A 22,125-nucleotide genomic window follows, 5' to 3' on the forward strand; every position below is an offset into this window, starting at 1 on the left:
GAGGGAGGATCCTGACATGGTCCCGCGGCTCACACCCACCTCGGCCTGGCCCACACTGGGCTGTCAGCGTAAGCAGGCGCCGCTCACCTGCTCCAGGGCTGTTAGAACTCACGGGAGCTGGAGCCTGACGCTGGAATTTCCCAGCGGGCTCCACTCCCAGCTGATCGTCCACGGTGCCCAGGATGCCCGTTGTGGAAATCTGGGCGTAGCTGTCACAGCGCCGAGCTCCTGCCCCCAAGCGTGGGGGCTGCGGATAGGAACAACCTGGTCCCTGGTGTCTAAATCCTGCATCTCAGCACGACGCGGGCCTGTGGCTCCTCAGATAGGCCAGCCCAGCCCAGCCCACCTCCCAACCCGAGCCCATCTGGGTATCAGAAGGAAGGGCTCGGGGCCCAGCAGTGAAACCTGGGAACACAGGCCAGCATTGTCAGAAGTGGGTTTCTAAAGTTGGGCATTTAAACCCTGAAAAATTGGCCTGCCATTCCTCTGTCCTCAGGGATGGGCCAGGCTCCAGTCTGGCAGAGCTGCTGCGGAACAAAAGATAAAGCAGCTACAGGCTTCTTCCCCACACACGCCCTGAGGAACGACCACACAGAGACTGGATTCCTACAGTTACCGCCCCTTCCCTCCTGCTGCTTGGATGCCTATACCCCCTACAGCATGCACCTTTGGGGGCGGAGTGGAGGCCAGTGGTTGGGAATCCCATACCAGCCCTTCCAAGACACCAGGGAGCTGCTGAGGTGTGCCGAACCCCTGTGGGCAGCACGCACGAGACAGGGGCACATTCATCTCGGGCACATTTTGCTACCTTTGAAATTCAATGTCCCTCTCTTGCATAGAGGCCTCCTGCGCTTTAATGTCAGCTGTGCCACGGCCTTGCCGTGTGACCTTGGGTTACTCACGCCACCCGCTGTGCCTCACTTTCCCAGCCCTAAAATGGGACTAAAGACCTCCCCAGGCGTGTGAGGCTTAATGGCTCCCCAAGGCTTTCAGGAGGAGACGTACTGACGACAGCATATGCTGAGCATTCATGGGTAATGAGCAGCGAGAGGCGAATGTTTTACCTTTACTGGGGCGCTGGTGACGAGCACAGGAAGGGCTGTGATTTTCGTTGCATACCGCAAGGTTAATGACCCAGAGCAGCGCCACAGGTCCAGGGCAAACGTGGCAGCTGAAGCCAGCGCTGCTTGCTCAATGGGCTGTTTTGCAGAGTTATGTTGGCCTTGTAGTAACAGCCTGAGGGACGCAAGCAAACTGGGAGGAAGATGCTTGGAGACTCAGTTGCCCTATAATGGTGCCAGGCCATGATGAGCTGCAATTCAGAGGGAAACATTCCCCAACAGAGCTGGTAGCATTTCTCCCCCACCCATCCCCACTGGTTCCTGTTCCCCTGCTCTCACCTTCCCCCCTTCAGCCTCTCTCCCTGACTGGCAGTGGTGCACCAGGGTTCAGCTGTGATGCATTCTGTAGTTGTGGTGTAACACACATTCTCCAATACATATGGGCTCCCCAAATTCTATAATTGTGGGGAACAACAGAATTTGTCTGAGTAACCGGCCCATAATTTTCATGGCTCTGGCGTCTTTGGCGGTGGTCTCTCCTGCTGCTCCTGTCCAAATGTTCACAATGAATGATCATCGGCATCATCTAACACCAAACAGCTGATTCTCTGGAGGTTTGAGAGAAGGTCAAGCATGTTATTCCTTTCTTTGCACTGGATGCCATGAAAGGCTGGGGGGTGGGGGTGGGGGTGCTTTTCTCAGTTCACACAACACTGGGGTTCAAGATCCCTAGAAACCCACTGCCAAGAGGGGACAAGTGCTGGTGGATGAGTCCAACTTTAACATGAGACTAGGAGGACAGCGGATGTTCTGCTTGCACTGATCATTTGTTCTGCTTAATCTTTTTAGGGCATCAGTAGGACAGTTGAAGGTGCATTTTAGAGAACACAGGCAGCCGTTAGACGCCCTGGGCCATGCTAGATATTCTTTGGTGTTAAGGCAAAAAGGCACCATTAGGGATGAGCCTGGGATCAAACAACAAAAAATTAGATCTAGTGATTGTTGCTGGTGGAGGCTACTCAGCTCATCTACAAAAAGCAAGGTGAGGGGCTCAACTTTCATTTGGTTTTTCCACAAAGCATGAGGGCTGTCCAGAGAGACTTCAGGCATGTGGCACCTTGGGGTGCTCCATTGTTCCTTTCCTTCATCCCTCACCGGCGTACTCAGGAACACAGCAAGATTTGAGCAGGGTCTCCAGGAGAAATGAGCCCACGTCACAACATTCTGGATCCAGATTTTGAACTCTCTAACGTTTGGGGGATGTTTAGATATTGGGTCTTTGTACTGTCCCATTATAGCAACAGGAGCAAGCTACAAATTTTAGCTCCAGGGTCAGATTCCAAAGCTCAGGGTAGGGTTAGGATATGGGAAAGTTAGTCCATAGTTTGTTATTAAAAGCACCTCCCTCTGGAAGCAACTGGTACTGGCCCCTGGAGACAGGATATGGCAACAGATGGCTCACTGGTCTGATATATTATAGGGATTCCTGTGCTCCTATCATGAGTCTGGGTGTTGGGAGCTGGGGTTTCGATTCAGGGCCATCTCTATGTAGAAGTAAGGGCATCAAGCGCTCAACTCTGCGGAGTTTGTGTAACTCATCTTTCAGCACAATCCTGCGTGCTGATTTTCAAGGGAGGGCTGTTTCCCATAGTCATCGATAGAGGTGGAATCCAGAGCCTTATACTGGAGGGACCTTTAGGGCAGCAAAGATCCTTAGACTAGATTGAGCACAGCTTCTGCACTGTCTAGTGTGTCAAAAATGCCACGAGTTTTATGCTGATCTGACAGCCTATGGGGCGTGGTGAGCACCTGGAGTAAGGATGGAAAGGGAACAGAATTCCCATGGCCCAATCAGTCCTTAGCCCCCTTGTTGTGACTGGTCACAAGGGTATTGGTTGCGTGTGCACACGTGAGAGAGGTGTGTGTTGCGTGTTCACTGACAAACAGCCCCGTGAACCCCACTCTCATTGCCACGTAGGTAGCGCGACAGGGCAGCCCTGGGAAGAGTGCAGGCTTAACTGAAGCCAATTAACCAGTTTCTGTTGGGGATTGCTGACACATGGGTGACAACTGCTGGGCTAATGGGGCAATTGGCTCAGTGAGTGGGACCAGGAAGCAGAGGACCACACAGGGAGAGCCTGGGCTGAGGAGCGAAGGCTGCATGGAAGACCCCTCTGGCTGCAAGCCTGCAACGTGCTGTGTTATACTTTGTAAGCGAAGAATAAACACACTCACGGTGAAAGGGTGACAATCTGGTGTGTGTTGGTGGTTAAGAGACCAAGGAACAATGTGGCACACTCACAAGCTGCAAATAGCCAACAGAAGGTAACGGCTTTGGGTCACTAGCAGCCTGGGCTTCATTTGGTCCACTATCAGCACCCCCCAGGAGATAACTCCCACTCACCTCAGCACTGCTTATGACTTAAGGGCACTAACTCCTAGGGAGGATTTACCTAGCTAGGAAAATAGCTCAGCACCGCAGGGGCGTCTACTATCTGGGTCTGTAAAGCACTGTGCACATTTAGGCTGAGATTTCCAAGGCATCTACAGGATTTGGACACCCAATTCCTATTGAATTTCCAGGGGACGTAGGAACATTAACGTCCATAAGTCCCTTTCAAAAGCCCCCCTCCCCCAGTGTGCTGCATAATTAAAACACACACAAAATGGAACAAGAGGCATAAGCTTGACGTCCTCGTTCGGTCCCAGTGTCTGTCAGTATTGCCGGGGTAGGGAGTTGCACAGGCCCCCTCAGGGATTCTACTGGCATGACCATGTTCGGTCTGACCATGTTTGGCATGACCAGGCAACGTTCTGAAGCCCTCCTTCCTAAGCGAGTTGGATTGTCACTCAGCACTTTGTCTGGTTGCCTTAAGTGCGGATTAATTACACTGTTTACTGCAAGGCATATGCGGGGCTGCATGAGAAGAGGAATGAAGATTTACCTGCGAAGGGAAAGGGTCTGGTTCTTAACGCAGCCTGCTGGGCGCATTTGCGTGGTAGTATGTGTGGGTGCCGGGAGTTAGTTTTGTGTGTGAGAGCCTGGGATTATGGCCACACTGCAAAACATGGGATGTGTGTAGTGCATCGAGACTGCTGACGTGAGCTGGCTGTCAAATCCTGGTGGAGGCAAGGCAGAGCCAGTTTTTGTTCTTTCCTTGATGTAGCTAGTCAAGGTAAATAGCATGTGTGGGGGAAGGGGGTAGTGAGGTGACCTCGACTAGGTACAGTGAGGTAAAGTCGTGTCTGGGCCTTGTCTCCACTAGGATTTTATAGTGATCTTGCTATGTTGACTCAGCAGTGAAGATCTAGCCTGAGATAGTTGGCGGTTGGCGGGGTGGGGGGAGGTATTCGAGTGTTCTCAGATACCGTAGGAGCGCCACATGTGAATACGAGCAGCACAGATGCCTAGCCGGGAGCTCTAGACCCAGAAGGGACACAGACCCATACGACCATGTGATGCAATAGTTTTCAAAGTCTTTATTGGCATAAATAATTCATACACTGTTACCTCACCAAACACTGCACACAAAAAAAAACACAGGAACAAATGGCTAACCGGTTCTGCAGTTCACAGAGATTCGCACTCAGACAGCTGAAATTATAAATACTTTCTTAAAGTGTAGAAAACTTTATAAATGTTCCTGTACAAATTTACATCAGTGAGATCCAGCGTGCCTTTTCAGTTAAGCTTTTTTTTTTTTGCACCAGAATCAAATTGTTCTCTTCCAGTGACGAGAATTTTGCAACAACAACAACAAAATATATATATTTATATATATTTATAAAAACCAAACAAAACAAAAGAGGGAAACAAAAAATTAAAACTCTTTATCTCAGCTCATTCTGCAACAGTCATAACTAACATACAGAAAACAAAGCAGGCCATCAAGTTCGGTTTGAAACTGTACAGGATTTAGAGTTTGTTATATATGTATGTATATATCTCTATACATACATATAGATAGATATGTATATATATTTATATATACTTTATGTACAGGAAAATGTAACAGCGTACTGGACAGAGAAAGGAAATAAGAAGGCTTTTGCAACTGACAAAATTTCCAAAAAGTCACTATTTGCAAAACGAAAACAAACAAAGAAAAGGAATAAAATCAAACATGCCAAGTGCTTGTCACAGGTGTGGACTTAAGCAGTGGCCACAGCAAGCAGATTGACGCATAAAGAAAATGGCTGAGGATCCGGCAATAGACACAGGGCTTTTGCGTTCTGCAGTGCTACCCAGAGAGCATGTATGCTCATTTTCCATGACAGCCGAGATGCACTAACCCAAGTGCTATCTTCACTTGTCTTTCTCTCAGCAGTTAGCCCTCCACTTTGAAACCGGTCATTGCTTTGATTTAACTGGGGCAGATTAAGAAATGGTGTTCCAGAGAGCGGATACTTCAGCATCTAAAAAAATTTAAAAAAAGATAGCCAGACGTACTTCTGACCGCGTAAGGGTCTAATGGGTGGTACTCGCCCCAGTCCAAAGAGCAGGACAGTCTTCGCACCACTTCAGTCTCACAGAGCCCCTAGTGACCTAGTCTTTGTGTGGGCTCTGCAGGGACTGAATTTCACTTGACATGAATCCAGGATTCATACACCATGCATGTTGCAGGGGGACTTTTTATTTGCTAGGGGACTACACTTCCCCCAGCAAGTAGCAGGTCCTTTTGGTCCTTAACTGGACCTTTAACGAACACACAGGCAGATCTCCCTGACTTGCATGCAATGGGCTCATCTTGAACTCAGGGAGTCAATGGGAGTTGTGTGAGCGAGGGACTGGGCCCACTGGGGGTAATGGCAGGTCTGCCTTGGGAAGTTATGGATATGCTGAGGGGGGAAAGACTCATTTCGTGGGCGTGCACATTTCCAACTGCTAGCGACACTCCTGGTGTGTGTGTTTTGAGTAGGAGGGAAGGGGCGGGACAGAAGGACTGACTGGATTGCTTTTGGACTACCCCCAGTGGGTGCTGCTATGACCCGGTCCTCCCCAGCCCCTAGCAGCTTATGTAGGAAGCTGTTGCAGCAAAATGGCTTCAAAGGCACGCTGATATTTCGGGAAGACTCATGGAATTGGGTGTGTATACTCTGCGACGCCCATCTTCCCCTATTATATGCACAGTCTTGCTGGATCAAACTAGAAAGAGCCCTATATGTGTGTGTGTGTATACACACACACACATATATATATATATATATATATATATATATATATATATATATATATATATATATATATATAGGGCTCTTTCTATATATACACATACATAATAATAATAACCAGCTCTTCGATAGCACTTGTCATCTGTAGAGCTCCAAAGGAGGTCAGTATCATCACTCTCATATTACAAAGGGGGAAACCGAGGCACAGATCAGTGAAATGGTCATCCAGCAGGCCAGAGCCCAGACTAGAACCTAGAGCTCCTGGCTCCTAGTCCAGCATGCTATCCACTAGGCCACGCTGCCTCCAGGTACAAATCATGTGAGTTATATCAGCAGAGAATTGAGCCCAGGAATATTTACATAAGAAAAAGTGTTGATAACAGGCTTGAATATGGCTGTTCTGGCCAATTCCCCAGGGATCCAACTGACCCGGGGGACCATGGACAGCCAAACTGCCAGCTGGGTGCATTTCTCTCCATGCTGCAATGCCATGGAAAACTGGCTAAAAGGTTCCTACTGACAAAAACATCCCCAGAACATAGGCACGTCCGCTACGGAAATATAGAGCTGGCATCAAAGGCCAGCGAGTGGGTTGGATGGACCCAGTGATCCCCTGCTTGTTTCCAGTGTGCCCAGCAAACCAATGCCAGTTGGCCTAGTCAACGAGCAATGCCACAGCCCATGTCTAGCTAGCACCGGAGAGCAAATGAGGTGACTATTATCACTTAGCATCAGCATTTGCTGATCCCCTCGCGATAAATGGGCAAAACTTTGTCACTTAAGCAGTTACAGGCTACTAAGCCTGTCCCCTAGCAAGAGCCGGGGGAAGAAAACAGAGCAGAAGGGCCTGTGCCAGCCATGCTCCGATGAGCGTAAAACCCATTCCGAGAGTCTGCAGCCATTTGCGGTGTCGTCTTGTTTATGAGATGACACTTCGGGGGTCTATTGTGCTCCGGTTGCACACACACAGTTCCTATTAACGCTAATGGGAGTGCAGGGTGTGCAGAGAGAGGAGAACATTTGTGCCTGAGCCAGGACGTACAAAGGCTTTCTGACGAGAAGTAAACTTTCCTCCCAGCAGCTGCAGTAAATGGGGCGGTGGGAAGGGGGAGACGAGTCACCATCACTTTGCAGTTGGGACTGACCAACCGCTGAGTCACCACACCTCTCCGGGTCACCATACAGTCACCCAGACAGCAAGCACTGGAGCTGCTGGCCGCACTCAGGCATTATTCATCTGCAGCGTTAGCTCCTGGATGCAGACTCTCCAACTGCCGGGGCACGTCAGCTGGGGCTCAAAGACTAGCGAGCCAAAGAAGTGGGGCCAGACCCTCGGCTCATGTACACCCATGCATCTCAGCAGGTTGCACTGGAACAATTTAGAGCAAAATTTGGCCCAGGGGGAAAAGGGGGGGGGGGGCAGGGAGTTTCATCCATGATTACGGCCCAGATTCAAAAGGAGCTGCACCAGGGGTAAATCTGGCCCGGTATATCTAAGGCTTCCATTAATGCTGAGAGAGCGCGTGGGGGACAGCAGATGTTGAAATGAGATTTAGCAGCAAAGAGAGAGACCAGTGCACTTTTGGGCCATATACTGAAAGGCACCTCTGTCATGAGGAGGGAGCAGTAGCCCCTCCCTCTTTACTGCGCCCTGGTGACTATCCCTGGGCTATTGCAGTCTATACTGGGCACCATGGAAGAGTTCCCCAAGGGAAGCTCTGTTGCTCAGAAATTGTCACCCATGGCTGGACCATAGCATTAGAAGACATGCTTTAGGGAATTGCCCTGGCAAGGCTGTGCACCGGATGAGCTGAAAGGTCTTTTCAATCCTTGCCTCCGTGGTGCTCTGAAAAGGGACCTCATTGCCTGTGGAAAACACGGCAGTAACACCAGATGATTATAACAGCCACAGGAGCGATTGCATGCTTGCCCCAGATGTCTTGTGGTGGTACATGATACCTGGGTACCTGTAGTAAACGGTGATTAAAAATTAACCAGTGTTGGGCGTGAACGGTAGAGCTGTCTTTCTAATTCATCTAGTTCCTTTTTCTCCCACTTTAAATCTTAAGCATTAAGGAGCGTAAAAGTCACCTTTCCTCTGAATTCTCTTCTTAAAGAAAGATTCCCACTGAGAAGTGAGGAGCTGCTGTTCAGAACTGGAACTGTGGCACCTAATAGCCAAAACATACATACTGGAAGTGGAGCTCTGGCTTTTTTTTTTTTTTTTTTTTTTAATTAAAAAACCACTATTGAAAATACTGTCTGGGGGGGGGGGGGGGTCACCCAATAGCCAGGGTAGTCATGTAAGAGAAAATTCTATACCAAAAGGATATTTTATTATTTTTTCAAATTAGAGCACCAGGATGATCATGGGTTTTTTAGGGAACCTCTCCTGTGAACTGGAAGATTGCCCCAAAATGGGGAAGTCTTGGAAATCTATTTTAACTTTGTGCTACTTTCAAGAGAACAAATAATCAGACAAGGTTGACCGCAATTCCTGCTTAGTCACATGCAAGATGTTGATTGATGGATTGATTATGGAGGGTATTGTTAGGAAAAGAGGTTGGTTTCTCCCTAAATACTGGTGAAATTTTAGTACTCAGGAAAGTGAAAGAATATAGTTACTTCAACTCACATTATACTTTTTTCCCCCGTTTGTTGCAAGATGGGCTGAAGAAAACAAAACAAACTGCTTTTTTGGTGAGCCAGAGCATTGCGTTGTTTGTTTATAAAGCGTTACGACTGCCACTTTTCTATTCTGCCTTTGCAAACATCTTCTGGGGTCAGCCAGGTCTGTATCATGCAGTGACTGTGGCTGGCAAAACCAACGTACAAGATCCCACTGCAGTCTCGTACCCCACATCCAAAAGAGATCATGGAAATTCCCCCTGCAATGACCCACGTTTCAGTTCATATTTAGGGAAGATTTCAGATGAGTTCTTACTACATTTGATGCCATTTGCCCATCCCTGAAATGTGCTGTCAAAAGGTGGGACCCAAACTCAGATCTCTCCTGACCTGAATTTCCTGGCTGGAGTTCTTAGAATGTAACTGACAACTTAACATTGCCAGAGCAGTGTACAGGGCTCTTAGCGTAACAGAGCATTCAGACCCATCTCTCGAAAATGGACTGAAATTAAACTTCACACCAGAACACTCCTGAACTTGGGGCTGCAAAATCCAGATCGGAACCTTCCTAAATCTTAGCCTACTTTGATATGGCTCCCTAAAAAGGTGGTCTGAAGTTGTGAACTGGATCTGGGGTTTATTTTGGGCTCATCGCCACTCTGCAGTCACAAGACACTTCTGTAAATAACCCATGTCTCCACCAGAGCCTGCACAGCTAAACTGAGCAACCGGATGAACTTCCTTGCTCCTTCGGATCTCCTATTACATGGCATTGTGGAGATTTTCTCCTACATTCTCTCCGCGCTGACGGGCTGGATATTTTTAAACCGGAAAAAAAAATGATACACAAAGCTGGGATTAAAAAACAAAGAATGAAAAAAAAAAAAAGAGTTGTTTTTTAATAATTAAGACTTTCAAAAATAAGAAAGCATGATGCAAATAACACGTTTGCATAAACAATTGTTGCTGGGCTGAATGGAGGAAAGACGCTGCTCTTCGGAGCTAATTTATGATAAATACAGGGCAGCTATTTTTTCATCTACACTATTGTGCAACAGCCTTCGCTGCTCATGGCCCGGGTGAGACGTTATCACGAGGGAAAAAAGCAGGAAAGATATGGAGGAAACAACTGGAGATATTTTTGTTGCAGAGTGCAAGGGACGTTTATTAAGAAGTATCATCAAGATTTGAAGTGCCCAGATGCTTGGGCAGCAATGGCCAGAGAACGCATGATAAGAAGAGCCCTGTTGCTCCTGTAGAGCCAAAAAGAGACTGTCCCTGTGCTTAGGTCATGGTGCCCCTGGGGAACTCTTCTCGGTAGCACCCTGCTTTAGGGATAGGGGCACAATGACTTCCCATCCATCAAAAGGAGAGTCCATGGTGCACCTACCTGCTCTCAGAATGTTCAAAAAGGTGAGGTTTGGTCTTCCGAGCAGACCCACTGTGAGAGCAGAAAGAGGCTAACATTGATTTTCTGGCTGGATTATTCACTCCTCTCTGTTAATACACCCTGAATCTGGCGTTAATCTCCCAGCAACCTCATTTAATCTGTGCAAACACACTGGCCCACAGAGGGGGAACTGGACTTTTTCGCTGTAGCCTCTCTCAAAACAGAAATGGGGGACAGGAGTGGGGTGTTTTCAGTACATCACATTTTATCCGGGCCTGCCAAGTTTGGGACGGAAGACGTGGGGGCACATAACGGGATTCCGATTTTTCACAGCAGTAGAAAGCAGAGATGGACAAGGCCTATCAGCTCACTTAGTGCCCTCAGTCTTCCTAGACCAGGGCCAGGCACGATGCTCGCTGGCATGGTCAGTGAATGACAACACACCTTACAGGCAGCCAGGTCAGAAGGCAGCATTCTCCCAAGCCTCTAGTTCAACCGTTCAACTGGAAGAAGACAGGCAGACTGGTTAATTTTGATGTACACCTTAAGTGTATATGTCTTTGGGGACAGCCCACAAACTGGGGAGGAAGCTGCAGTCGTTTAGCTGAATAATGGTCTGTTAAACTAGGGTAAGCACAGAGCAAACAGAACTTCTCTAATGAGCTTTTGATGGCTTCATACCCTGCTCCCCTCACCCTAATGAATGCAAAATCTAGTGCTACTGGAAAGATCCATGCCTTCCATCCTAATAAGTGACATGTGCAAACCAGATGTTATCTAGCCACAGTTTGACAAGCCATTCAGGGGCTTTCCAAAGTCCAAATTAGAGGGTGGGCGCATGGGCACATTTCCACTCAAACTAGATGCTGATCATAGAATCATGGGACCGGAAGGGACCTTGAGAGGTCATCTAGTCCAGTCCCCTGCACTCAAGGCAGGACTAACAATTACCTAGACCATCCCTGACCGGTGTTTGCTCTTAAAAATCTCCAATGATGGAGATTCTACAACCTCCCTAGGCAATTTATTCCCATGCTTAACCAACCTGACAGTTGGGAAGTTTTTCCTAATGTCCAACCTAAACCTCCCTTGCTGCAATTTAAGCCCATTCCTTCTTGTGCTATCCTCAGAGGTTGAGAAGAACAATTCCTCTCCCTCCTCCTTGTAACAATCTTTTATGTACTTGATCTAGGGTTGTCTTTGATATAGAACTTTATTTTGCATAAAACACATTCCATTTTGGTCTCCTATCTGAACTGCCTTTGAGGACAGGATGGGAAGAGAGTAACAGGGTAGGCTCCCTGCAGAAAAGAAGAATGGCTAGGTACATGGCCACCCACAGGTTCCTCATCTTCCATCCCAAAATATGCTACAAGAAACTTGACTCTTCTGGCTCGCTATCATGTGATTGTAGTGAGCTCCTCAGGGTGCAAGCCTTTTACATAGACGTTGGAGCTAATGTATGAACAAACCTGCCCTTCCTCTAGCCAATTACCATCTGAACGGTTCATTTGCTCAGGTCTCAGCCGGCTGATAAAACAGATGAGGGGTCTGCTGCATTATGGTGAAATTCTTGTAGGCAAGTGGCTAAAGGCGTTGAGACGTTTCTTCAGGAAGTCACTCAAGTGCAGGAGTCCTCAGGACAATTGCTGCACCTCTGCATCTCTCCACCCAGCAGCACATTGTACACACAGGGCCAAACTGAGCTCTTGCATAAGCGAGCACAACTCCTGTTGATGCCAAGGAAAGTTGCATTCCCTAATGTCAAGACAGAGTTTGGTCCATAGTCCCTCCAACTATTATATCTCTCTGGCCTGTTCCATTGGTTAATTCTTGGGCTCTGAAGTCCCATCAAATTTTAAATTAAAATGGTTTAATAGGAACAAAATGGCCTTTCTGGGCAGACTCTGATTTCTGAAGCTGGATTCCAGATTAGCTTTCCCAATGATCTAGGAGGCAGCTGAACAGCATGATAGGGGGCATAAATAATCTGAGACAGAGGAGAGGAATGGATGCGTCCCATCCATTAAATCCTGTGCTGCCAGTACAGCCTCCCGTCTAACAGAAAACACGGGCTGTCATTACAATATAATCAATCCTTTCCCCCTACACGCGCCATGGAACAGCTAATGACACAGCCAGAAATTTAGCTTGGCTCCCTCTTTCAAGTTACAGTGAAAATATTAGTGATACCAGATCTTTCCTCTGCTGTCACAGCTCCTCAAGTTTGCAAGGCACTCCTCTGGCGAGAGGCGTGCCTATAGAGGAGCATGCTGGGTTAACACGCATGAACCTGGGACATCACGGTTATCTCCTGTTCCATATACAGAGTTAAAATGGAGCTTTGTCAGGTACCACCGTTGACTTTTCTAATGACAACCATTGTACATGCCCAAAACCTGGGTGACAATAGATGAATGGAATCAGCATTCTCTCAGGGTGAACCAGACCTGGAGCAAAGCTGCATGGCAATCGTCTGCTGCAAAGGGGCGAGTTGGCAGTCACCACCAGAAGCAGCATATTTGGGGATTGGTTAGCACCCGACCCATGTAAAGGTCCTTGTCAACTTCCAGGGTCACCAAGTCAGCAGTGGCTGAAAGTCCTTGCCAACTATAGCCATTGCCATCTAAAGCTGCTTTGGCTGCTGCTGCGAAAGGTGATGTCAGCCCACCTACCTAGGGAGCTGGCACCCCTCTCCCACAACTGGCACCTGTGTTGGCTCTCAGAAGAAAGGCTGAGCAATGAGTGGGCACAGAGATCAACCTGCCATGCCCATTGCAAAGGCTGAGGCACACTGGTGGAGGCAATGAACTTTTGCAGCCCATGCTGCACCTAGCCAGGTAGCTAAACAGAGTCCTTCAGGCAATAGGGTATAAATAAACGCACCTTTCTCAAACATGACAATCCACTCAACATATGAAAGAGGAGGAGTCGCTGCACCACTCCATTCCACCAGAAGGGGGCAGGGCAGATAACACAAAATTAGATACAGGGACTGCTTATGAACTTTCAAAGCACCGTGGGAAATGTTCTGTGACTGACTATGAAGGCAGTATCAGAGAAGTTGAGATACCTTTAGCTTGAGGTTGGGTAGAGAGTTACTTACTCTTCACCACAACGCACTGTGTGCATCACCGTACTTTTTTCTTTTAGGGTCAGAAAAGCACGCATGCCACTGTGTCTATTACCACGTGGAGTCCAGGGAACCCACCACCTCTTGGTTTGTGCACAAAACAATCTATTTGCGCCATTACTCTACAAACAAAACCATCATTAAAAAAAAAAGTCAATAAAGACAAGACACTAACATATAATTTCTCCCCCTCTGTGCTCAGATATGTAAACTCAACAAAAACCTCCAAGCACTTTCCCCTCTCCTCCCCCAGACACGCACAAGCAGCTCCATCCACCCGTCCCACATGCACAGACAGCAACCCAGAACCGAATTCAGGTACTGAGTGGAAGGGAAGCAGGGGACGGAGTGATGGACAAGTCCAAACCCATCGCCTTTCCCTGCAGCAAGGATCGGAAAGAACCTTCCCCTCTGCTCCCGCAGTCTTGAGGGACTGCATTTTCCACCCCGAGACAGAGACGGCATTGGGGAAAACTCCTTAGAGAGACTCCAAGGATTAGTGCAATGACATTTATGGCACATGATGCACGCACATAAACGGAGGACTGCAGAGATGGGGGGATAAGGGAGAGCAGCACAAGAAGGGACAAGGAAAGTGGGAGAGAGAAAGGGGTGAAGAAAGCAAGGCTGAGAGAAAACAGCTCTCTTGCTACCCTGGGTGTAATGAAGCTGCTGCTGCATGCTAGGAGGTGAGAAACGGGAGAGGAACAAGGAACAGAAGCTACTGCGCCCAGCCATGATCACATGGCGACCTCTCGACCGAGAGAGAAGACAGAACCCACTTATTTCTTCTGTGGGTTTTAGGGTGACAGCAAAGCAACCCAGCAGTGAGCTGCAGACTCATCAGCCTTAAGGGACGGACAGTCTGTGCGGCTGCCTAGCATGGTGTGTAACTCACATCCAGAGGGCTAAATGCTGCCCTGGCTCACTCCATTTGCAGTACAGAGGTATAGCAAAGGCAGATTTGACCCTTTGGCCATTCACAGACAACTCCTAGTCAGTGCAGGACAGAGTGCGACTATGCATGGTAAAGCTGGTAGAAGGTATTCTGTTCCCATTGAAGTCAACAGTGAAATGCTTTAACAACAACACTTGTCATCAGTAGATCTCAAAGCACTTTACAAAGGAGTTCAGAATCATCATAGATCCATCATTTCATAGATGGGGAAACTGAGGCACTGAGCGGGAAATGATTTGCCCAAGGTCACCAAGCAGGACTTGCAGAGCCAGGCATAGAACCTAGGTCTCCGCACTCCCAGTCCAGCAAATCTATCCACTAGGCCACACTACCTCCCACTTACTTGACTTCACTGGGAGCACAGTTAGTCCAGTGCTGAGTGATTTTGAAACTCTCCTCCATAAAGCATTAGAAACAAGCCTGAGCAAAATGCCCTGCATTCAAACAGTACTGAACTTAGAGGAAGTTGGGATCCAGAATCAATCCCTACATACTGTGCCCATCTCTAAGTTTTAGGACACACACACACACACACACACACAAATTTAATAGAACAAGCCCACTTTGTTGTATGGTCTCACAATCAAAGGAATTTCCCCCCAAGATGTAATGTTTTGAGTAAGTTTTTAACCATCATTTATTTAGGTTAAACCAGTTACAATATAAAGAAAAGTGGGTTAAAGTAATTCGTGGAAATAAAACAGAACTGGGTTAGTTTTCAGAGCCCTGTAACGCCTCCCCATTAAAGCTAATTTATACCACAATTAAATGATTCAGGATGGTTCCTGTCAAGTAATTATGTTTAATAAAGGCCTGAAAATGCAATTTGCTCTCATCTGTCACTTGATATCTAGTGTAATGGGCTCAAGGCCCCATCCAAACTGACTGATTCAGCAACACTGGTATGTGGTACTCCAGTGGAAACAGGAGCACTAAGATGCTGACCATGAAGCAGCTCTTCAGAGAGCGCAGAGTAAGAGGAAAGGAATGTACAGAAAAATGGATAACGATCCAGGCCACACATCTCGCTCCCTGGCAGGTACAGAGAGAACCCAGGTGATGGCAGAAGCGAACGTTGCAGACAAATAGCTGTGATCTCTGTGAAAAATCCAGGACTCACAGCCGGGGAAGGGAAGCTTTCTAGCTAACTTGAGAACAGGTGCTCTATGAGCATCGCACACCAAGGAGCTTCAACCCTGACTCGGAGGGATTCGCTCCAAGGGTTTAGAGAGTTGTTCAAACCCTGGGCCTAGCTGCTGTGTCTGCAAACAAGGCTGCAGCTTGTGTCTTTACAATCTTAACTGAGATTACCAGCTCATTGTACATAGGCCATCAAGCAGCCATCAGCTGGGGGTGATTTTTGGTCACTACTAGCTAGGGTGGCCTGTTTTGGTTGGATATATTCCTGGAGATTTCATCACATGACATAATCTTTAATTAAAATTTAATCTTTAATTCCTGGAGACTCCAGGCCAATCTTGGAGGATTGGCACCCTACTACTAGCCCAGTCTGGATTGCAACAGGTGGCCTAGAGGTGAAAACTTCTATTCCATTACTAACCCGCTAAACCATCCAGTCCACCAAAGAAATACATTGGGGGGAAAAACACGACAGGAACACAGGAATAGCCATACTGCATCAGACCTGTGGTCCATCTAGTCAGACAGTGTCAGACAGTGGCCAGGGCCCGATGTTTCAGAAAAAGATGCAAGAAACCACGGTGGACAACTGTGGAATGGTTTGTCCACAAGGAAAGTCCCTTCTAACCAAAGGAAATTAGCGCTCAGTTTATGCACTGACATGTGAGGGTTTCATAGGCTTGTTCGCATAAATTTTCAGACTATTGTCTGTGTCTCTCTAAAATCCAGACACACATGCACTCTGCATGCTGGGGTCTGTTTTCAGACCTCACGCCAGCACACATTTTCCCAATGCCCTGCTAGATGCCTGACTGCAAAGCCCTACTTTGTGTGTGTGTGTGTGGTCCAGGCATGGACTTGAACCTCAATTTGCATGGGTGCATCTGCTCAGCAGTGCACAATGTGCCTGAAAACCAGACCCCCCTGCATGTATAACATGGGCAAACAGGGAGAGGGTGGAGGGCACAAGTGGGAAAGCTGCAGCACTGGGGAGCAAAGAAAGGAAGATTTGCTGGTTAGATTCAAGACAGCGCAAAATGTTAAAATGAATATGAATTTGGATCTGTGCCATGCGGAGAGGCAGAGAGAGACAGGATGAGAGTGAATGAGTGTGGGTGGGAGGTAGAGAAGCCACTTGTGAAAGGTGAAAGGTGTTTATCAAGGTTCTGCAGAGCAGTGTTGGAGCAGGGCTCTCATAACTGTCTCTGCAGACACGTTTCCCTGCAGGAGTCAGCTGATAGCAGTGAAAAATCCCCCCTCCCCACCGAGCAGGCACAGTCTCCAGTGATAAACTGATGGAGCAGCAAGATTCCTCTTTAAAAAAAAGAAGAAAACAACCCCCAAATTCCCCACATTCGCACTGAACAGCTGATTGGGGTCTCAGAAGCCACAGTGCTCAACTGAAGCTGGTTGCTTCCCGCTCAGTATGAACCAGAAGAAAAATCTCAAAAGATCAATTACACACACACACACTCTCACAGCCCCCTCACTCACGGCCTTTGCTGGAGTGGAGGGGGACTCCATGACAAGTCTATACAGCGCTTGGTGGTTGTTCTTTCCAACCTGTTCTCTCTCCAGACATTTCCCTCTAGGATCCCTTCAAGACCACCGTTGGGAATTCTGCGTTCCTCCTGTCCAATCCTGGCTGTTTATTCTGTGTTCCTCCTGTCCAAAGCTGGCTGGTTATTCTGGAGAGTGAGTAAGCATCTGGGGACAGGGAGAGAATCAGCAGGAAGTGTCTTTATTCCTTCCATGCTCCCAGTCCATGGTACCCTCTGGTCTTCCTTAGTGCATGGAGGAAAGAGAGAGGAAGGGGAGGAGGAGGACTGAAGGGATGAGAAAGGCACCGTCCCTTAACTCCGTCTGTCACAGCCTGGAGAGGAGAGACCAGACAGACAGCAGTCAGCACCTGAACAAGGACAGCTGGATGTTCTGCTGAGTGCAGTTCCCTCCAAGATGCCACCCACCATGGAACAGACCTCTCCAAACATTAACCTACTCCCATCAGGGGATTCATGCTGACCTGGGGGTTATTCACTGGATGGAAGGAACATGTGGCAGGTAAAGTTCCAACAAGTCCATTCGTTCTTATGCAAAGGAGAGTTACCATGGAGATGGTAAGACGGCTTAAGTAATTGCACCTCCCCCCGGGTACCCCCATATCAGTTAGATTCACATTATTGTTTGATGTTTTCTTGCCCAGATTGGTGGGGGAGAAAATTGTATATGCAGTTGTCCCTTTATCTCCTGCCTCAGCGCGGAGGGATGGATTAGACCTCTTGAGGTCCCTTCCCGCCCTGCATGTGTAGAATTCTATTGTTCCATACATACACAGTGTGTTTGCGTAAACAAGACGATGATAAATGACAAAATTTTTATACAGTTACCGTAGCATCCAAGTACCTGATCTATCATCTCTAATGCCCCCTTTGCTTCAGGACATCGGCAGCAAGCATCCGGGCAGTCCTGTTATAGGTCTCTATTCCATATCAGACCCTTAGCTACAAGACCGCTTTTGACCACGATTCCCCATGTCCATTCCCACAATCATCCTGCCCTTCTCGTAACAGCTACTCAAGAACCCCGTTACCCACCACTACCCAGCAACTGGTGATAAGCAGGAATACAAAGCTGCAGATTTACTAGGCCTGACAATGGCAGCAAGGGGAGAATCTGCATTACCTCTAGCACCTAGAGGTTTGGGCCCAGACCCTGAAAGATCTGAAGGCAACATAAATCAATGGGAGTTAGGCACATAGATCCCTTTGAGGATCTGGGCCCAAACATGGCAGGGCTTCGTGGAAACATTTTTGTTCATTCAGTCTGTGACCGTCGTCTCAGAGAGATGATTACACAGCAGGCACATCACAGTCGTAAGAGTCAGGGGAGAACTGTCAGATCATCTAGTCCGTTGCCAAGGGGGGCACGAAGTCCCCAGAGGACGTATAATACCGTGTATCAAACTGACAGCATATGTCGTCTTAGCCCATAGGCCAAGGACAGTGAGTCAGGGGTGCGTTTATTAATAAACAATCATGTTATAGGTGTTGGATCCATGCTGCTGAAAGGCTGGGTGTAGGCTAGCAGCCACCTTCTCCCAAGCCCCCCATGCAGACACGTCCATGTGCAAAGTAGGGTGGGGAATGGAAACAGCTGGTCATGTTCACCTCAGCAGCACGCATACAGCTGGCTTAGCAACTGGTGGGGTGCGGGGGACGGACAGCCGTGTGGTCTCAGGCATATTCGGGTCTGCCTGAATTCCACCTCCCAGAGAGATGAGGAACCAGTTGCTGGGGGAGAGTGCGGGTGAGCGGTAAGCAAATCATTACTACAGTGCACAATGCCGCTCTCATTACCCTGTGACACTGCTCTGGAGGAAGCAGCAACCCCAAGGAGACAAGCAGCAGCCAACCTCTCCTTAACGAGGGAGCCAGAGAGATACCTCTGACAGAAAACAACTGCGGATCTGAAATCTTCTCCCACTCATCATCTCCCAAAAACACAGCAACCAGAAACAGAGGGCAAACTTGCAGTAATTAGGGTAAGCTGCCAGCCAGAAGAAGTTTGCCAGCCGTCACAGCAAGGACAAAGTGAGTGCAATACTCTAAAGGGCAGCTTTTTAAATGACCAAACGCAAAGAAGCAAGCACATAACCTACCAACTTCGGGTTCATCAACCTCTGGCCTTCCTTGTAAGATCTCTGGAGCTACTGCCTATTTCCACCACGAACTATCAATTAACATCACTCCTGTCAAACCACCTAAATTCATGGCAGGCTTTGGACCATCTACTGTAGCCTTCTCAAGGCTGATATTTTATTATCTCTGGGATTGCTGGTGTGCCTTGCCTCCAAACACTAATAAAGGTGGGGCAACAGGAATTTCTGTAGCTGAGAACTTTAAACAGGGAGATTCTATGGGGAAGAGTTTCCCAAGCCCTTGTTCTCCAATGTGAGCATGAGATATTCTGCAATTTAAAGAGCTCTGAGAGAGGCGCACAAGGAATAACTGAGCTCCTCAGCAGCTCATATGGGGCTACAGAGCAGAGCTAGAATGCTCGGCTGGGAGATTCGGTTGCCAGATGTAGGATGAGAAATCAGCATCTCAAGGCTCTTCATTGTCTTCCAGAAAGATGATTGCACAAGTAAGATGAGTCCAAATGCAAGAAGGCCTTGGTTACCTTTTGTGGGTGGATTAGCACAACTCTCCCCAATCCATTATTCCTGTAGTGTCCTGTCCTGCCATTCCATTCTACAATTTCCATGGCAGAAAATATACTCCAAGATAAGGACAAATCTCTCCCCTGCAGCTTGGTACGTCTATGGAACTGTGCATGCTGCTCCCCACGTTGTGAATTAATTTATTTCCCTGTGTATTCACTAGGTATTGTAGAGGAAAAATAGACAGTGAGAGAAGGACCTTCCCACTGAGGAAACTTAGGGGGAGAAAATGGAACAATTTAGTTGGGGATATGATTTTCTGCATTCTCCCTGGAGCTATTATAGGGCCAAATCCAGAGTCCCTTACATGGGATCTACTCAGGCAAAGTGTTCATTGAAGCCAGTGGGAGATCTGACGAAGCACTAAGCCAAAATGATGTGAGGACAGGATTCGGCTGACAGATGCTTGTGTCAGAACTGAGAGCTTTCTCCTGGCCCTGCAAACTCTCCTGCTGTTTGATCCTGAAAGGCTGACCCATGCGGTACTCTCACATGTGAATGGCCCCCTGGAGACAAAGGGCTACTCACAAATCGCCACCTCTCTTGACTTCTCAGTCTCAGAAATGAAAACATCCTTGACAATAACGTATTGAAACCTTAGCAATGTCTCTCTGAAGCCATGGTGCAGTGTGAGGCAATCATGGGCCACTCATTAACAGCCTTTGGAAAGGCCAGGCAAGTCTTCTCCACGATGTTAAGTATACTTATGACTGTACAGGACGCATACGTACTGTATATCAGGTCTCAGCAACACATAGATGGGCATTATTGTGCTATAAGGCACATTTTAGGAACTCCAGTTTGAGGTCCATTGCTGACTCAGTGACAGCTCCCGCCGGATACTGCTAATGCAATATCAGGTGATATGTGGGGGAGGTGGCTGCAGGAAACACATGTAACCTCTCTCTGTCTGATTAACTAACAAAGGTATGCTGATGCTTTGGAAAACTTGTATGTCTCTGATGAGTAACTGTGCCTGGAATGTAACAGCTAAACGCAGAACTGCAGGCCTAGGGCAAGGGTTCTCCAACTTCTTCCGAGTGTGGGGTACATTGGGATGCAGTCACCTCCTCCACACCCATTCACCACCATATGGGCCACCTCTCTCTCCCTGCCCCATTCACCACCCAAAAGACCTCCCTCCCCCTGATTCACCAGCAGACAGACTGCCCCTGGTCTTCCCTACTCCCCGCTCACCAGTGGTCCCCTTGCCACTGAACATTCCTTTCCCAGTGGCACCTGATAGCTCCAGTCACCCCAGACCCCAAGGGCAGCCCATTCCCTCTTCAGTCCCACTGGAGGCAGCTAAACTGGCTCCTCCTGCTTGTTTCCAACAACTTACCTGGGCTCCAGGATGCTCACCCATAGCAGCGGCTGGTACAAAGAAAAGTCAGCACCATAACACCACCACCTAGTTTTATATAGTGCTTTTTATCAGCATATCTCAAAGCACTTTACAACGGGAGGTAAGGATCCTTATCCCCATTTTACAAATGGTCACCATGTGACCAGCCAGCTCCCTAAGCATCACCGACACATGTTCCCCATATCACCAATGGTCCATGGACCACAGACCAGGGACTGCTGCCATTGGAAATGCCCGGGGGAGGGGGTGGGGGTGAAGGACTTCTCTGTTAATCTGGCTCCACGCCCCTCCTCCACCCACCCCAATGCCAATGGGCAGCATTACTGGCAGACTTGTGTAAGGTGCTGACCCACGGAAGAGCGAGAGCACCAGGCACAGGGAGGGGAGAATCAGTGGAAATACAGGGCAGGAGCCTTACTCTGCCGACTTCCAGAAGTGCCCGGGGTGCGAAAGGCGACGGTTCCGCTTTGGCAGTTTCTCCAGCATCTCCATGAGCTTGGTGAAGGTGGGTCTCTCCTCTTGTTCATACGCCCAGCAGAAGAGAAGGATGTCCTGCAGCACACACAAGACAGACAATGAAACAACGGAGCTAGCCCTCTCCACACACTTTACTGGGACTGCACAAACCCAGATAGAGACAGGCCGAGACAAAGCCCTGGATCCTAGGCACCTGCGTGCTTTGGGGAATTTTGTATCTGCCCATCTCTACCATGGGCTAAAACAAACTCCTCACCATTCACAAGGTCCCGAACTTTGAGGGAGATCAGATCTTGACGTGAATCCTGTAGCTTGGGCCCCATATCCTTGCAAAGAAGGGTGGGAGGAACAGTGGAGTTCACTCCAAGGCGCACATGCCACCTCCCAGACCCCACAAAAGGCTGGGTAAATGCAGAAAGGATGGCGCGGCTGTGTTCCCTCTCTGGAAGGGGAAGGGATACACCCTGCTTTGCTGCTGGAGCCCTGCAGCTCTCCCCTACCCATAACACCTTCTTCCTTCCAGCCAATAAGAGCTGGATGGGGCCCATCAATAATAGGTCAAGTGGGTCTAAAGGTGGCTG

General features: G+C 48.3%; 1 protein-coding gene across 3 annotated transcripts in view; it reads right to left on the reverse strand.

Annotated features, from left to right (window-relative positions):
- Positions 1–4,524: 4,524 nt before the first annotated feature.
- Positions 4,525–22,125, reverse strand: part of KSR2 (kinase suppressor of ras 2) — a 295,477-nt gene continuing 277,876 nt past the window's right edge. For 2 of the 3 annotated variants that reach the window (XM_043529547.1, XM_043529546.1), the window contains 2 exons: positions 21,486–21,619; positions 4,525–17,355 (listed from right to left, as the gene is read on the reverse strand). In XM_043529547.1, coding sequence (XP_043385482.1) covers positions 17,349–17,355; positions 21,486–21,619 — 141 coding nt within the window. In that variant the 3' untranslated portion in view covers positions 4,525–17,348. Of the gene's footprint in view, positions 17,356–21,481; positions 21,620–22,125 lie in introns of those variants that run through there. The other variant, XM_027834074.3, reaches the window with a different exon arrangement.

This window comes from Chelonia mydas, chromosome 15, assembly GCF_015237465.2.
Source record: "Chelonia mydas isolate rCheMyd1 chromosome 15, rCheMyd1.pri.v2, whole genome shotgun sequence".
In the NCBI taxonomy this organism is placed as follows: domain Eukaryota; kingdom Metazoa; phylum Chordata; order Testudines; family Cheloniidae; genus Chelonia; species Chelonia mydas.